The 15,525-nt window shown below is 44.8% G+C and overlaps 1 protein-coding gene across 2 annotated transcripts in view; it reads left to right on the top strand.

Annotated features, from left to right (window-relative positions):
• The first annotated feature begins 12,649 nt into the window (after positions 1–12,649).
• Positions 12,650–15,525, top strand: part of LOC139688409 (interferon regulatory factor 2-binding protein 2-B-like) — a 32,338-nt gene continuing 29,462 nt past the window's right edge. For both annotated transcript variants that reach the window (XM_071585975.1, XM_071585974.1), the window contains exon 1: positions 12,650–14,291. In XM_071585975.1, the coding sequence (XP_071442076.1) occupies positions 13,217–14,291 (1,075 nt within the window). In that variant the 5' untranslated portion in view covers positions 12,650–13,216. The remainder of the gene's footprint in view (positions 14,292–15,525) is intronic.

Genomic DNA, 15,525 nt, shown 5'->3' with positions numbered 1-15,525 from the left:
AATCTTGTATTTTTATTCGCGTTTCCGCAAATTTCTCTAATGTGTTTTCCCCAGCACATATCCGTAGTTATCATTTCACCCAAGTATTTTACTGATTCTACGTTTGTTATGTTTATTCTCGGTATGGGTGAAATACTCTTCCTCCAATAATTTATCGAAACATTAATTCAAATTTAATCCTGGCTCCCATGTCTCGCACCATTTTTGAATTACATTTAGGTCGTTGGTTAATGATACTCCATCTTCATGACTGGATATTTCTCGTATATCACTGCATCGTCAGCAAATTGACGAAGTTTACTGGAAACCGAAGGCTCGATGTCAATTATGTCGGATGATACTCCGTATATTACGACCATTTACTCGCGGCTTGTTAAGGATTGATTAATCCAGTCTTACTCATTTATCAATCACGTAGCTTCCCAACTTTTGGAGGAACTTTCTATGAGGGACTTTGTCGAATGGCTTTTTAAAATCTAGAAATATAGCCTCGACCTGCACTACTATCTCCCGATAACAAAATATCATGAACGAAAAGTGCCATTTGGGTCTCACAGGGTCTGCCCTTTCGGAAATCGCGTTGTGTTTTTATAAGTAATCTCTGAAAATCGAGATATTTCATAATTTAACTTACAATTACTACCTTGATCAAAAAGTTCCCGGAATAACCACCGTGTGGCGCTCCCATCGTTCCGATTTGAGCTCTGTTTTTTTTGTTAAATTGGTACATCTGTTGTTGATATTCCCTTTAAATCTTAGTGTCATAACTTGACATTTGCAAAAGTTACGTAGCCAAGAGTACATCTATCTCTGTGTGTGTTGGCGATTTTTTACAATTGCAGAAATGGATTTAAATTTGCAACAACGAACTTGTATTAAATTTTGCGTAAAAAACGGATTTAGTGGCGCACGGACGTTGGAAATGTTGGAAAAGTGTTTCGGCAACGATTCTCTAAAAAAAACGTTCGTTTACCAGTGGCACGAGCGGTTCAGAAGTGGTCGTGAGTCAATCGAAGATGATGAACGCAGTGGCAGACCATCGACATCGAAAGTCGGTGAAAAAATTGATAAAGTAAAAGAAATGTTGGTCAATAACCGCAAATTAACCATCAGAGAAATAGCGGAGGACTTGAACATTGCCTATGGATCCGCCCAAGACATTGTGGTTAATGATTTGGGTTTCCGTCGTGTAGCATACCAAAAGACCTCAATTTCATGCAAAAAAGAGACCGTGTTGACGTCGCAAAAGACATGATTTGCGAGGCTGAATCCGATCCCACATTCATCAAAAGGATCATTACTGGAGACGAGACGTGGGTTTATGAGTACGACACGCAATCCAGACATCAGGCAAGTGAATGGCGTTCACCAAATGAGCCGAGACCAAAAAAACCACGTCGTTTTCAGTCAAAAAAGAAGGCAATGCTGACGGTTTTCATGGATTACAACGGTGTAGTGCATCATGAATTTTTGCCAGAAGGCCAGACAGTAAACAAAGAGTATTATTTGGGCGTTATGAGACGTTTGCGTGAAGCAATTCGCCGAAAGAGACCAGAAATGTGGGCAGAAAACTCGTGGATTTTGCACCATGATAACGCACCGTCGCACAGTGCTATCATTATTCGTAATTTTTTGACGAAAAATGCAACAAATACCATCCAACAGCCACCGAATTCACCTGATTTGGCTCCCTGTGACTTCTTTCTGTTCAATCGAGTTAAAAAACCATTACGGGGAACGCGTTTTAGCAGCCGAGAGGAAGTAATGGAAAAATCGCAGGAAGCACTGATGGACATACCGAAAACCGAATATAAAAAATGTTTCGAGGATTGGATCAAGCGCTGGCATAAGTGTGTTGCAGTCGATGGGGATTACTTTGAAGGGGACAATATAGATTTAGATGAATAAACTTGTATTTTTAATTTTCTGAATAAATTCCGGGAAATTTTTGATCAAGGTAGTATGTCCTTTGATATTTTACATGAAATGGATGTGAGAGAGATGGGTCGGTAATTACTCGTATATGTATTCTCTGTCGCCTGTTTTAAATTTGGGAGTGACATCGACTACTTTCCAGTCTTTAGGTACTGCACAATCATTTAGAGATTTATTAAATATTATTTCCAAGAAACGAGCTATTTCAGAGGCCATCGTTTTGTATACACATGCAGGGATTTGATCAAGGCCTAGCGATTCGTTTGGACTGATGTCTTTAAGTTGGCGTTCGATTCCAAGAGAAGATGTGAGAATTTCATTCATGGGGTCATGGCAGCAATCGGGTATTGACTCACAATGTTCCTGTGGACGATTATTAAAAACGCTTTCAAAAACCGTGGTGAGGACGGAAACTAACCGATGCACTATGTTTCGTAAAAGCTTATACTCGTACGAGTTGATACTCTCATGTGTGTCAAATCTCAAGCCAAATAAGATGACAATTTGTTTTTTAAATTTTGATAACGACGAGATTCAACACACGATAAAATATTTTTCGGTTGTAACCGAGATGTTCCATCTTGCTGGACGACGGTTTTGGTGGCTTAGCAGTAGCATTTGCCTTGCCGTGGCGGAAATCTCTGCATCACCGCGAAAGCCTTCTTGTTTGTTAGGTGTAGATTTCGAGATGTAGTTGTATAGATGATGTGTAAACGTGCAAGGGTAGGGGTCACCGCGTACTAAGGCCAAAGAGGCGTTAAATTCACACGTCAGGGTGTGGGAGCAGCTCCTTTCTCTGTGCCTCCTGTGGTTCCTTGGAAGATATGGTAACTGTAAAATCGCAATGACCGGGTGAAGTGGGGATGTTCATTTATCCGAGTTTGAACTTAAGGTGTCCGTTTATCAGCCAAAGCCATTACCGACAGGAAAATCACGCACCTCTAAAGAAGAATAATCTTTGCAACTGAATTTCCTTTGCACTGTGGAATGAGCTATGGAATATTTGTCAAATACATCGGGTCGCGCCGTTTGAAGACAGGCAGCCTCCCTACATTCCCTGCTCGTCTCCTCGTTGACCTATCTTCGTAGGTCCTTATCCCTGAGTCACTATCTGCTGCACCCTGACTCAGTCTCTCATCTATCGCGTGAGTGAGAGTAAACTTCTCGAACTGATATCATGGTCCATAGCTCTTATCATGGACCTCCACGTCTCAGCTGATTACGGCAGGACAATCGGAGGGTAGAGGTCCCTCAGCAGATTCGTAACTGGTGAGAGCAGGCTGAAGTTGTCTTGGGATAACACGGAGAGAGAAAGAGAGAGAGGACTGATAGCACCGAATGCAATGGAGCCCGAGGACTTGGATCAGCTGAACGAAGCTTGTCGTTCCAGCCACCATCATCAACTGCCGTATGACTGTCCTAACCTTGTTAACCTAATGACCGCACGTATGATCCTCACAATCTCTGCTCCTTAATGATATTATTAAGCAAATTAAGGTATCGCATAATGAGGAATGTTTTCCTGAAAATATAAATTTCTCAAGTTGTAAATCCAAGGTACTCAATGCTAATTCTCTACAACCGTCTACAACATCCCACTACCAATCAATATGATTTTCATTCATTTTTCCTAGATCGTGATTTCCCCTAAAATCCCCTCTCCTCGCCTACCACACCTAGCACTTCCTCATTTGTTTTCCTTTCGGTTCACTTCACCTTCTCCACACCCACGTTTAAAAGCTTTCAATCTACGTCTATCCTCATGCTCCAGTGAACATGTTTCCGCGCCGTACAAACTACGCTCCATATCAAAGTTTTCATGGGCATCTTCTTAGCATCCTCACTCAACATCCCTGCCATCGACTCCCTCCACCTTGTGAAAGCCATGTTTGTGAATTTATTCCTCTTACCTAAAATAAAATAGTATACCACCTATCATATTAACACTTAGGAGCACTTCGAGTTTGTTGAATTAAGCGATGACGCAGCACTATTTCCTTCGCAGTCACAGCACTCGTATCTCCGAAAGCATGGATAAAAGCCAATGCCGAGTCTCGAGTTCCCTCCAGCAAACGACTAGCCGATAGGATTTTGCGTCTTCTTAGCAAGGGGTCGCTTGGGAGTTACATATAGCGGCAAGAATGGTTTGAGGTTTTCATATTTTTTCGAATCTAAATGGAGAATATAATGTAAAATATTTATTCCCATTTGGGAAGTCAAAAACAATATCAGGTTGGAAAAAATAAATAAACAGTGTTGGTGATTTGGACGGTCAAATTCTTGGGAAATCGTTAGTCGATTAGATTGTTGTCTAGTTTTAGTTTTCATTTGACTGTTCATGTGGACGGTTAAACAAAAAGTCCTGTTGCTAGTCCACATGGTTCGTGGTCGGATATTTGGAGCCTATTAGTTCTTCTAGACTAGTTTGCTAACTAGTCTAGAAGAACTAATAGGCTCCAGATCGTAACTATTCCCCGAGTGTCATTTTCCACGGACAACAACACTTAAGAGATGTGCACATCGCCAGACCCGAGCAGTGATCTTTGAGCTGCTTCAACTCGTAGCTCGACCCCACTGAAAACTTTCATCAAAAATATGTTCTTCAATGCATCGCCTTCACACGACAATCACTTGACTGCTATATCGTGAGATAATCGCAGCGTAAGCAAATCAATTTGAGAGCTCGACCCTCGAGAATTGCGATACTTATCGTCATAGCCGCATAACGAGTATCGTTAACACGCTACAAAGAAACAGAATATAAGCCCAGAGGTCGCAAACACGAATGTGCGTTTCCAAATGCGCGGTTGGAAAAAAAAATGCTCAAACCTGCTCCCACGGCTTTTTTTTCCGCCTCCCTGCCCACCAGCTACGACGCATTTCTTGACCTACTCTTTAGACGCCCCGAGAGCCTGCCCGCTCGCCCGGCCGGCCAAAAACCGAAAACCCGCTTGGATATGTTTTCTCTCGCTGCGAATCCATATCAAGGCAGACCGCCGTCGCTAACCGCCCCTCTCATGCCTAACCACCCCTCTTTTCTTTCGCCCCCACCCCGGCCTCACCCAACCGTTCCCTCGGTGGAGAGAGAGAGAGAGAGAGTGAGAGAGAGAGAGAGAGAGCCCGACAGAGGCCAACGTATACTTGTGACGTGTTGTTGTGACGACACGCCTCCGTTTCGTAGACCCCCAGAGTCCTCTGTCGACGGCGTCAGGCGACTCGGGAGCGATCCATGTGGCGGGAGAAGGAAATGGGCTGATGGCGGGGAGTGGGGGTGGCGGGAGGGAGGGAAAGGGGGGCGGAGCAGCTGGGCGTAGGGGCTGAAGGGATGAGGTTTTGGGAAAGGGGGAAAGGGCTGAAGGAGTGAGATGGGAGGAAGGTTTTTAGAGGTTAGTGCTACGGAGGAGGGGTGGTAGCTCGCGAAAGGGAGTGAGGGAGGTGCCCTCCCTCTCTCTCACTGTGATGTCACTCACGCAACATGGCGTGCCTGCTGCGAACAGTTTTTCAAGCCGGCTAGCCAGCCCCGTCTTTCTGTGGAAGAGAGAGTCAAAAAAGGGGAGAGGAGTTGGTAGGTGGGGAGGGAAGTATGTTGAAGGAGGGGAAGTTGTGGAGGGATTGAGAAGAGGAGCTGAGGTTAAAATCGAGGAGATGAGAAAGGAGCCACTGTTGAGGATTCGTTTGCACATGAAACTTTCCTACCAAGTCCGAGACCTCATAGGATTTAATATTTATATGTATACCTAGATAGGTAGAGGTATTCTGTTCGGAGTTTCTTCACTGCCGGAAGATGTGCAAAATTCGTACTCATTGTTAGCGGTGTAAACATGGATGTTAGGGCTTACCTTGTTTTTCAACACCTTAATTATCTACATATACATAACACCCCACAAGCCACCGCAAGGGCGTGTGGCGGGGGGTATTAGGTCACCGCCTGTAAAAGGGAACAAAACCAAATGTTTTTACCACAATTTTCTGATAATCTGACGGAGTGAGTTAATTTGATTCCGGATTGTGACAAGGGAAAAGATATTTCCAGCCACCAGTGCTGGAGTCTTTCGCCACTGCCACGCCACGCCATCATTACCAATTTGTTGTGGGCTCATATTAATTCCATTGAGTCCTTAAACTGTGAAATATTCTCAGTCTAACTTTCCATATGTGAGTCTGAAGGAACGTCTATCCTTGTTTCTCCCATCGCCCCATCAACAATACTCTCTTCCCGTGAGAATTCTTACCTCTCCATCTGACCTTCTGTGAACTTACGTTCTTTTACGAACTGTAAGTAACTCCTTAAATAAAATATTCTCTAATCGGTAGCAAACTCAAAATGTAGTCTAACAAATGTGAACTTAAACTTTTTTACCCGCTTCCCAGTTTTACCTCTCCTTAGGCAACGCGGTTCACAGCTTTTTGCTCCAATGTTTAACGAGAGTAATTGAATGCCAAGCTACACCCGGACCCTCGAGATTACCTGTTCAGTTGTCATCGGAATATTTTTACAGCAAAATGAATAATACAATGTGTTGTAAGTGCGCATTGGTAAACCTCTGAATATGGTGCAATCTACTCTTTTTATTCGGGGTAAGGCGCCGTCGGCGGTCATTTACGTATAAGTTTGGTTTTTAACCTCTTAGTATGTTCACCAGAATTAAAACCTTCGGAAACGAAGCATATTATTATTTGCTGTTATCGCGTGACTATTGATTCAGGAAAAATTGAGTTTTCTAGTTGCTTAAGTCGCTAATGGAAGTTAGTTTTTCCTGTCAATTTCAGGATTTACGTTGAAGCTTTCGAGTCCAAGTCGCTCTTGCGGTGGGTATTGTGTAGATGCAGCTGGAATTGAAAGAGACAGTGAAGCATCGCAACTACATCTGAAATTACGTCTAGACATGGATTAGGAGAATTCGCAGTGTAGTGGAAACTGCTCCATTATTTGTAACCCAAGTAATAGGCAAGTATTGGTCACGATACTTGCCATCTTCTGATTTTTTTGCTAGACTGATCAATTCCTTGATGCTTTACTCCTTATGTGGAAATTGATGAAGTTATAGAGTTTGTTTTCCGTAGATACGGTGTATTTCTGTCAAAGCCTTCGTCCGATTTTTCGCACCGTAGCAGGTCGCATCTTCAAGAAAATTATTCGGTCAAAAGGTAATTGGTCTTAATGATGCTCCATGTAGTTATTGCGAAAGCTAATCCGACGGCAATGCTGATTACGCAGTAGCTCTCGAAAACCAACCCCTCACAACATTCAACGCCCCAAAGACGTATGTGTTCGCTGGATGAAAATTAATTGTTAGTATAAATGGCTTGACTTTCTCCCCAACAGGGTACATCTACTTCTACACAAGCTACGATCCCTAAAAAGGCGTGCGGCAGGGGGTGCAAGTACCAGGTGGAAAGTGCAAGGGTAAGGGAGAGGAAGGATGGATGACTGATCGAAGAATGTTCGACTTCCACCACATCACGCCTGAAGCTACTTAATTCGAGAGGAAGTATGTTCAATGGATTAGGGGAAAAGGGGGAAGGAATTCGATTGCAGTCTTGACATCTAAAAAAGGTTATTTCGTTCACTTCCCACGTTTAGATTGATTTAATGAATATGAATATTTTTTCCATCTGAATAGAGTAGTTAAGTTCAAACGGCATATTAAGATAAGCATAAGAAATGGACGTAATAATATAATTAGTTGCTTCTATTATTGACATATTTGCTGAAACAATGATGTCCGTGTGTCTTAGGGCGCCACCTGAACGAAGGACATCTTTCCATGTAATATGCCCTACGATTGAAGATTCTTGTTACGAAACCAGTGATTTCCCAAAAATAATCGTTCTAATGGATGCTTAGCAGTAGGTAGATGCAAGAAGAGCAAGAAATACTTAACTCATTTGTTTACATCTCATTTTTAATATTCATATTTTCTCCCTTTTAAGGGGTGACCTTAGAATTATGGACTTTCAAAGCGAACTCGATTGCGGTAGTTTTGGAACGGAAAGTTTTGCCTTCTTAAATGAAATTGGCATGGGTTTGCGTTAACAAATGTTGGAATTCTTGACTTTCATTCTCAGAAGCATTTTTGCGTCCCTGTATGCTAGAAAGCATGCATGCAGTTACTTGCCACGTAAAAAAAATAATGAATTATTTCCGTTTTCATAACTTTTCCGGGCCACGAATGTAATCTTTTGAATTCCCTATCTCGCCGCTTCCGCCTGTAATGGATGTGACGAAAATACCTCAATTCTTGGTTATCATGGAGGGGCAGGGCCTAAGGTCGGCCAAATGGGCGTTCTACATCTACATACTACCCTGAAAGCCACCGAAAATATATTTGGAAGGGGGTGTGTCCACAGTAGGCATGCACAGCACATGAATTCTTTGCAAGTACTACATCTACATAATACCCCACAAGCCACTTCAAGGGCGTGTGGTGGGGGTTGTTTGGTTATCACCCGTGTAAGAGAACAAACCCATATGCAAAATCAACATATCCATGTAGACCTACACTCACAGTGGCCTATACGTTCATGTTAAAACCCTCTCAGCATTACACAGAAGGAAATAAATATACGATCAACTAACAAGCAATTGCACCTTTGAATGTAGTAGTAATTTATCCAATAATATGCAAGTTAGAACTTGAAAAGAAAGAATGTGAAATTCCACTACCACATGGACATGAAACATACAATGGTCTCCTTCCCCAAAAACACAGGCAATGTGACCCAACGTTGCAGGTGAGACGAGGGGTGGAAGGGTAATTTTAAAAACAGACAAAGCAGAGCGATCAATATTATAACGAGTACTGCATTATTTAATTGCATTCTTACGCGGTAATGTGGGAAGGGTTTTGACAGAGAAACACTCGATGTCAGTGAAAGTGCATACAATTGAGTAGAACTAATTATTCCCTGGACGCTGAGGGTGGCAAGTGGAATTTTTGCTATATATAACCCTTCAGTTACTATCCCGTATTGTCCGTGGGGAGAGGGAGTCCTTTAGTCTAGCTCTGGAATCTATTTCCCGAATTTTATATACACCATCCAAGCGACCGATATATGTTGGAGTGCGAATAATTTGTAAGACCTCGGCACTGAAACAAGCGGATCTGACTTTATTTAGTAAGTTCAGCCTAGCATTGACAGTCTTCTAATGGTTTACTACGTAAACATTACTTCGAGTAGGTCGCGCAATTTTTATCTAAAATAGTCCCGGAATGCCAATGATTTGGCTATGTCCGCATCAGACTGCTTGAGTAATAACAGTGGTCGAATAAGAGAGGGAACTTTTGTGAATGAGTTATTGCGTTCGGAATTACTCGTATTTGGGAACAACCTCTTGCTTTCCGATGTTTAAAGTCTCAATATTCATGCATTAAGAGTAGAGCTAATATATATTTTATCCATTAATTAAAAATGACATACGCTGGTACAAGCCGATATATTTGTAGCGGTTAACTTGTTGTATACTGTATAATAAACACCTATGATTTGTGATTTACATTTCGAAATATAGCTGTTTAACAAATGTGCTCGATGAATTCATAGGAGTCAGCCAACCGCAAATGTGATGGCGCAATCGAGTGTCTCCTTGCATGAACACATCCCGTTAGGTGTCAACCATGAGCTCCACATAAAATAGAAAAAGCGTATGTTGAATCCCTTCTTGTCCGTCTTGGCCATCGGAGGAGAGAATCCTGGGAGAGCATTTCGTCTGGATTATGTTGGGCGTTTTTTTTTGGTCTATCGCTGAGCACTGATGGATTTTTTTTCCGTTCCCCTTGGGGTGAACGAAGCATTTTCAGTCGGATACCGTGAGCAAAAGAGTGGCCTGCCCCTTGGGAAACGAGGGGTGGCCCGGTAATGTCCTCTTCTTTCTTCCACCTGGCGTGTGGAGACGCAGTTTTCTTTATGGCTTTTCCTGTCGCTTTCATGCTCGACAAAACGGAGGAAATCATTCTAAAAAAAAGAAATTACTTGATTTTGATTGCTTTGTTTCGTGCATTGTCGTATATTGATTCGGCACGGTGGCCCTCTGAGTCGTCATTCTGTGACAGGGGACGCCGCAGAGTAATTTGTTACCCATTATTGTGTGCTGAAGAAAGTTCGATTGCTTTCTTGCACTACGATTGCTGTAGCCTGTTTTCTTGTCAAGCGCCGTGGGAGCAAATTCGTCTTGAAACTAATGTTTAGACACCGAATTCTTTTATGTTTGGCTGAGAACTGCGGGCGTGTCGTTCCTTTGGACGCCTTCCATTAAAAATACAATTACATAGTTGTTTAATAATTCGATAGTATGTGGCTAAAATTAATGATTCGCTCTAAGACACCTCGATTTATCCCTCACTTGACGCTAGGCATTTAATTTCTGCTAAAATATGTATTTTTGTATTTGCTGTAGCTATTATGCGGAGTTATGACTCTTTGATCACTGGATAAATCAGAGGAACTTGTGGACCATGCACCGAAAGACAAATAATTGCCCTTGCGACTTAAAATAATGGATTTCGTCCCTTATAGAATGTCTTTGCCCTTAAAGATGTTCGCCTTCTTACTTTTAAAATTCTAGCTTGCACATTATTGGATAAATATTTAGTACATTCTTAGGTGCATGTGTTTGTTAGCTAATAGTACGATATGCATTTATATGATGCCCGTATATGCATTTATTGGCATCCGTGTAAGTTATAAAGTTTTTTGAATGAATGTATACGCCACTATGGGTGTAGGTTTGCATAAATATGTTGATTTTGCACGTGGTTTGGTCTCTTTTACGGGTGGTGACCTAACACCCCCCGCCACACGCCCTTGTGGCGACTTGCGGGTATTATGTATATGTAGATGAATGCCAATTAGAACTCCATGGCAGGATGCCCATACGCGAAAGAACCTAATGTTGGAATTGAGATAATTACTCTATTTGTGCAGTGTATTTAAGTCAAGGGAGTCTCACATTAATTTCAACAAGTACACAGGCCGGGTATCATACCAATTGTTTATTTATTTATTAAGTATTAGTCCAAAAACAGAAATTCGGCTTTTACATCGGATTTTGAACGATGATATAACAGTTGTAACAATTACATTCACACAAGCCCTTGGTGAAGGAAAACCCCCCAGGCAGGAATCGAACCTGCGACCTCTGTATTAGCAGGCGAAAAAGTTGCCCCGCCGTCACAGGGCCGGTGAAATTTCGACGACTGACAGCAAAAATTTGGCATGATTGTACGCTTCGCAAACTAGAACAATTCTGGTTAATCTTGATTGAAAACGGCAGCCTTTTACAGAGATTTCAGGCAAAATGTGATCATGCGGTATGCACCCAGTATACTCTAATGCTACCCAACAGTCATCGCGGCCGATCGCATGGGTTAGTCAAGCCTCTAAGCATCATTTTAAGTTGGTAGGTGTGGGCTGAATGGCTCATGAACAACTTTTGTAAACAACTGTTCCGAGGCAACTAAATTTGTGCAAACTGCAAGTATGCAGCATCTGCAGCCAGGACTGGGATCGTCGAGGCCAGCAGCTGCAGGGCGGCATAAACCCGCCGATTGGCGGCGCTAGCGGTCTGCCCGGGAAAGCAAGCATTGATTTGCGCTACCTATCCGATTCCATTCAAAAATTCAAGTAAACACTGGGTAGTGACAGAGCGAGAGAGCCGGATACAGAAAATATCCACTCACGGCACGCATGCGAGGATGACACGGGGATTGGCCTCCTACGCAGCACCTCACAATTCCGTGCGTTTCGTGACTGAATTACACACCCTGTCGACGCCAATGGCGGGGTAAACAGAAGTGTCGCAGATGCATAACTTGCGTATGACGATGCGCGCGCCCAACCTTCATTTCGATTACGTACCTACGAAATGAACCGAGGACCCTATGCCTCTCTGACCAACACAACTCCTTCCCCCTCCAACTCGACGAGCGTGGAAGAATGTAAATAGCCGGGAGAGAAAAATAGCTCCATGTTGCTTAGAATACATATGAGGGGAGGGAGGGGCAGCGTGGGTGTATTTTCAGGGCTCTGGGAGGAAAGGAAGGGCGAAGGTTGTAAAAATAAAAAAAATATCAGCGAAAAAAGTGAGAATAGTCGGGAGGGGGGTTGGAAAATTGTTGATACAAAAATAATGCCTCGTAAAGGAACGCTGAGGCATGCAGATCTACCGAAAACGTCAGGCGTCTCTGTTGGTGGCGGCAGTAGCCAACACGAAAAGGACACGCGCATGCGCCTCGAGGTTCCTCCGTTTCCGTTGATCGCAGTCATTCTTTTTTCATCCCCCTTTTTTTCCTCTCTCCTTTCCTCCCTCCTTAACCGCGCCAAACCTCATCTCCCCTCCTTAGCCCACACACACAAACACATAAGCACGCAGCAGACACACACACTCACAGACCCACGCACACACACGCGCGCTCCTCGTCTCCTTTCCCTTACCCGGGAAAATGGAGGGGAGATCCCCCTTGCCCTCTTTCCCCACCATTCCCGGCACCAGCTTGGACGAGTGTTGATGCGGTACGTTGAGCCAGGGAGGAAGGGACGATGGGGGAGGAAGCATGGAGGTGGAGTCGTGAGGGAGAAAATTCAGGGGAAGTGAATAACAGAAAGGGGGACGGAAAAGCGTGCAAGTTTTGAGGTGGAGGGGAGCGAGCGCAGCGCGAGAGGGGGCCTAGGAGATGAGGGGAGTGAAGGGGAGGGCGCGAGCCGAGCCCAAAAGCAGACGAGGGGAAGTGGTCGTCCGCTGCGAGCAGGAGGCGTTCATTCCTCATGTCAGTTGGAGGCGGCGGGACGGAGAGATAACTGCTAGCGTAAATGATAGCGGCGCGTGGAGCGTAAGGGCGTGTTGTGTTGGTGTTCGTTTCGTGCAAGTTCCAAAACAATCCGTCCCCTAAACCATCGTATTCTACCGTTTTGTGCGTCGAATGACGGTTTCTTTTGTTTGTCAGTGGACGGGAGGTTGATCTGTTTTTATCACCCCACCCTCCCCCCTAACCCTGAGAGGAGGGAAGGATAAACCTATTTTAAGTCCCTTCGAAACGGCGAGGGTCACCATTTTATAGCCAATATTTTGGTTGTCGTCCGCGTCGGGTTTTTAGTGAGTGTGAGTGTGAACTTTTGAATGAGAAGGAGATGTGGTGAGGATACTCGCAGCATCCTCGCATTGGTCCAGACTCCCCGAGAGGGAGGAGGAATCCCAGTCGGAATTGGCGCGAAGTAAATAGTTGCACATATTGACTCGAGTCCGGTGGTGGAAAAGTTTATTTTCCAAGCCAACGCCACTTTCATGGTCAAAATGTCGGTGGGGATGCAACTGGGGAAGCGGCAGCACTGCTACTTGTGCGACCTGCCCCGCATGCCATGGGCCATGCTACACGATTTCAGCGAGGCCGTGTGCAGGGGATGCGTCAACTACGAGGGCGCGGACAGAATAGAAATCGTGCTTGAGACAGCGCGGCAGATGAAGCGTGCCCACGGCTTCCAGCACGAGACCCGCGGCGGGAGCGGCGGCGGCTCCGGTGGAGGAATGTCCGCAGGGATCGTCGGGCACCCCCAGGGTGGTGGCGGCTCCAAACCCCCTATGCATAGGAACCCCCACGAGGCGCAGAACGGGGGTGGCATGGTAGACGCATCGTCCTCCTCCGCCGTCTCCGGCATGCCCCCGGCCGCTCACGGAGGTGTTTCTAGGGCTCCTCCCCCGCCACCCCCACCGCCCCCGCACAGCGTCTCCTACGCCCAGCTACACCACGACGCGCGGTCTAGGGCCGCGGCGGCGGCCGTGGGGCTCCTCGGCACGGACTATGCGCCTCCACCTCCCCCTCCCCCCCAGCAGCAGCAGCAAGGTCAGTCCTCGAGGGGCATGGCCTCCCACCGACCCCCGGACGACCACCACGAGTCACAGCAGCAGACTTCAGCTCCCATCAACTCCAGGGTGAGACTCACTGGTCACATGGCCGCCGCGGCCGCCGCCCACCTCCAGCAACAACAGCACCACCCGGCGTCTCACGGTGGCAATGCCGGGAGGCCTGCGATGACTCCCGCCTCGTTGGCTGGGATCAAGAGGCCCCCTTCCGCAGAGGACGAGGACCATCACCCGCACCACCATCACAACGGTGGCGGACACCACTCCCACCATGCCAACGGAGACGTCGGGGGTGCTTCGGCACCGAAGAGGATGATGGCTGACCCGGACGGTCACGGTGGCAATGGGGGAGGACCGGGCCCGCGGCCTCCCCTAACTCGCGGGGATTCCCTGCCCACGGCCGTGTCTCTAGCCGTCCCGTTTTCGGAGAGACCGTACAAGGAGAAGCTCCCGATAAGGGCGCCCTCGTTCGACACGGCGACCTCTTTCAAGCCGTCCAGTAAGTTTGAATAAAATTGATTGAAATTGCTATTCTTGACAGGAAATCACTCAGCGATCCCCTAAGCTCTTTGGGGTTAAGTGGTCGGTCGTTCACCGCTTAGCCAAGTACGATTCCCATTTGTAGGTCGTTATGGTTTATCTCCTTGGGTTTGAAAAATGCCAAATTTGTTCTCGTTTAAGTATGTCGCGCTTACTACTCTGCGTACGGTTATAGTTTTATGCATTATTATTTCGTCTCCATGTTATTGTCTTTACACATCAACTGCAGCCTTACTGTGTACACCAGGAATGATTTAGAATCCGCCGTTAAAGTAGAATCATTTAGCGCTAGATAAATAACCTATCCTGTTAAGAAGTGGTGTTACTCTCATGCTTATTATCTCTTAAAATCGATTACTTAATTGTAGCATCAATGAAGAATTTGGATACTTAATTTCGTGTTTGCTGAAAGAAGGCAAATGCATTATCTCCCTTATAATCATAAGTCATTTATGGCATCGCGATATTTTGTAGATAAGTAAATCAAAACGGTATTTTTGTTGCCTTATCAGATGTGATCTGTCTCTTCGGATTATCGTTGAATTTATCGGTGTTTAGACTTCCTCAATGAAGGCCAGTATCTTACTAGTGGTGACAATCGTTGAAATGACGATTTGCTAGTTTTTTATTTGGGTAAACACAAGATCGCATGCTATCACGTCCAAGTGCTAAAGTTTGCGTATTATCTCTTAAGTTATTGTTGATAGTGGCTTGGTGGAAACTAGTGATTTTTTTGCGATTGGATAGTTCTCCAAGTAACCTGGCGTATTTGTAATATTTGTTTACATTAGTTGATTGCATCATTTATTAGGCTAGTATTTTTGGGAATTTAACTGAGCGTTGCCTCAGCCAACTCTGTCACGTGTCTATTTTTTGGCCGTAGCTCTTACTTAAATTGTATTGAATTAGGGTTCAGAGTGTATTCGTCCCTCAAATATTTCCATTTTATTGTCCATAGCATTTACCTAATAGTGAAAAAATAAATTATTCGAAACTATCGTAGTGTCTATTTTGCTTTTCCATGCCTCATAAATTATGAGTCTGACGGTACTTAGTTTCGTGGCGTTAATATATACTTCATTTGGTGTTCATTCATTTTTCCAGGATACTTAAGGTTTCAAATTTTTATATTTGCCCACGGGGTAGTACTTCGGAACGAACGATCTCCAAGTATTATTATGCTCAGGCATCTT

This window comes from Hetaerina americana, unplaced genomic scaffold, assembly GCF_022747635.1.
Source record: "Hetaerina americana unplaced genomic scaffold, ioHetAmer1.1.p SCAF_2, whole genome shotgun sequence".
NCBI classification, from domain to species: Eukaryota; Metazoa; Arthropoda; class Insecta; order Odonata; family Calopterygidae; genus Hetaerina; species Hetaerina americana.
Note: the sequence above shows the minus strand (reverse complement) of the source record. Positions and strands in the feature narration are given on the sequence as shown.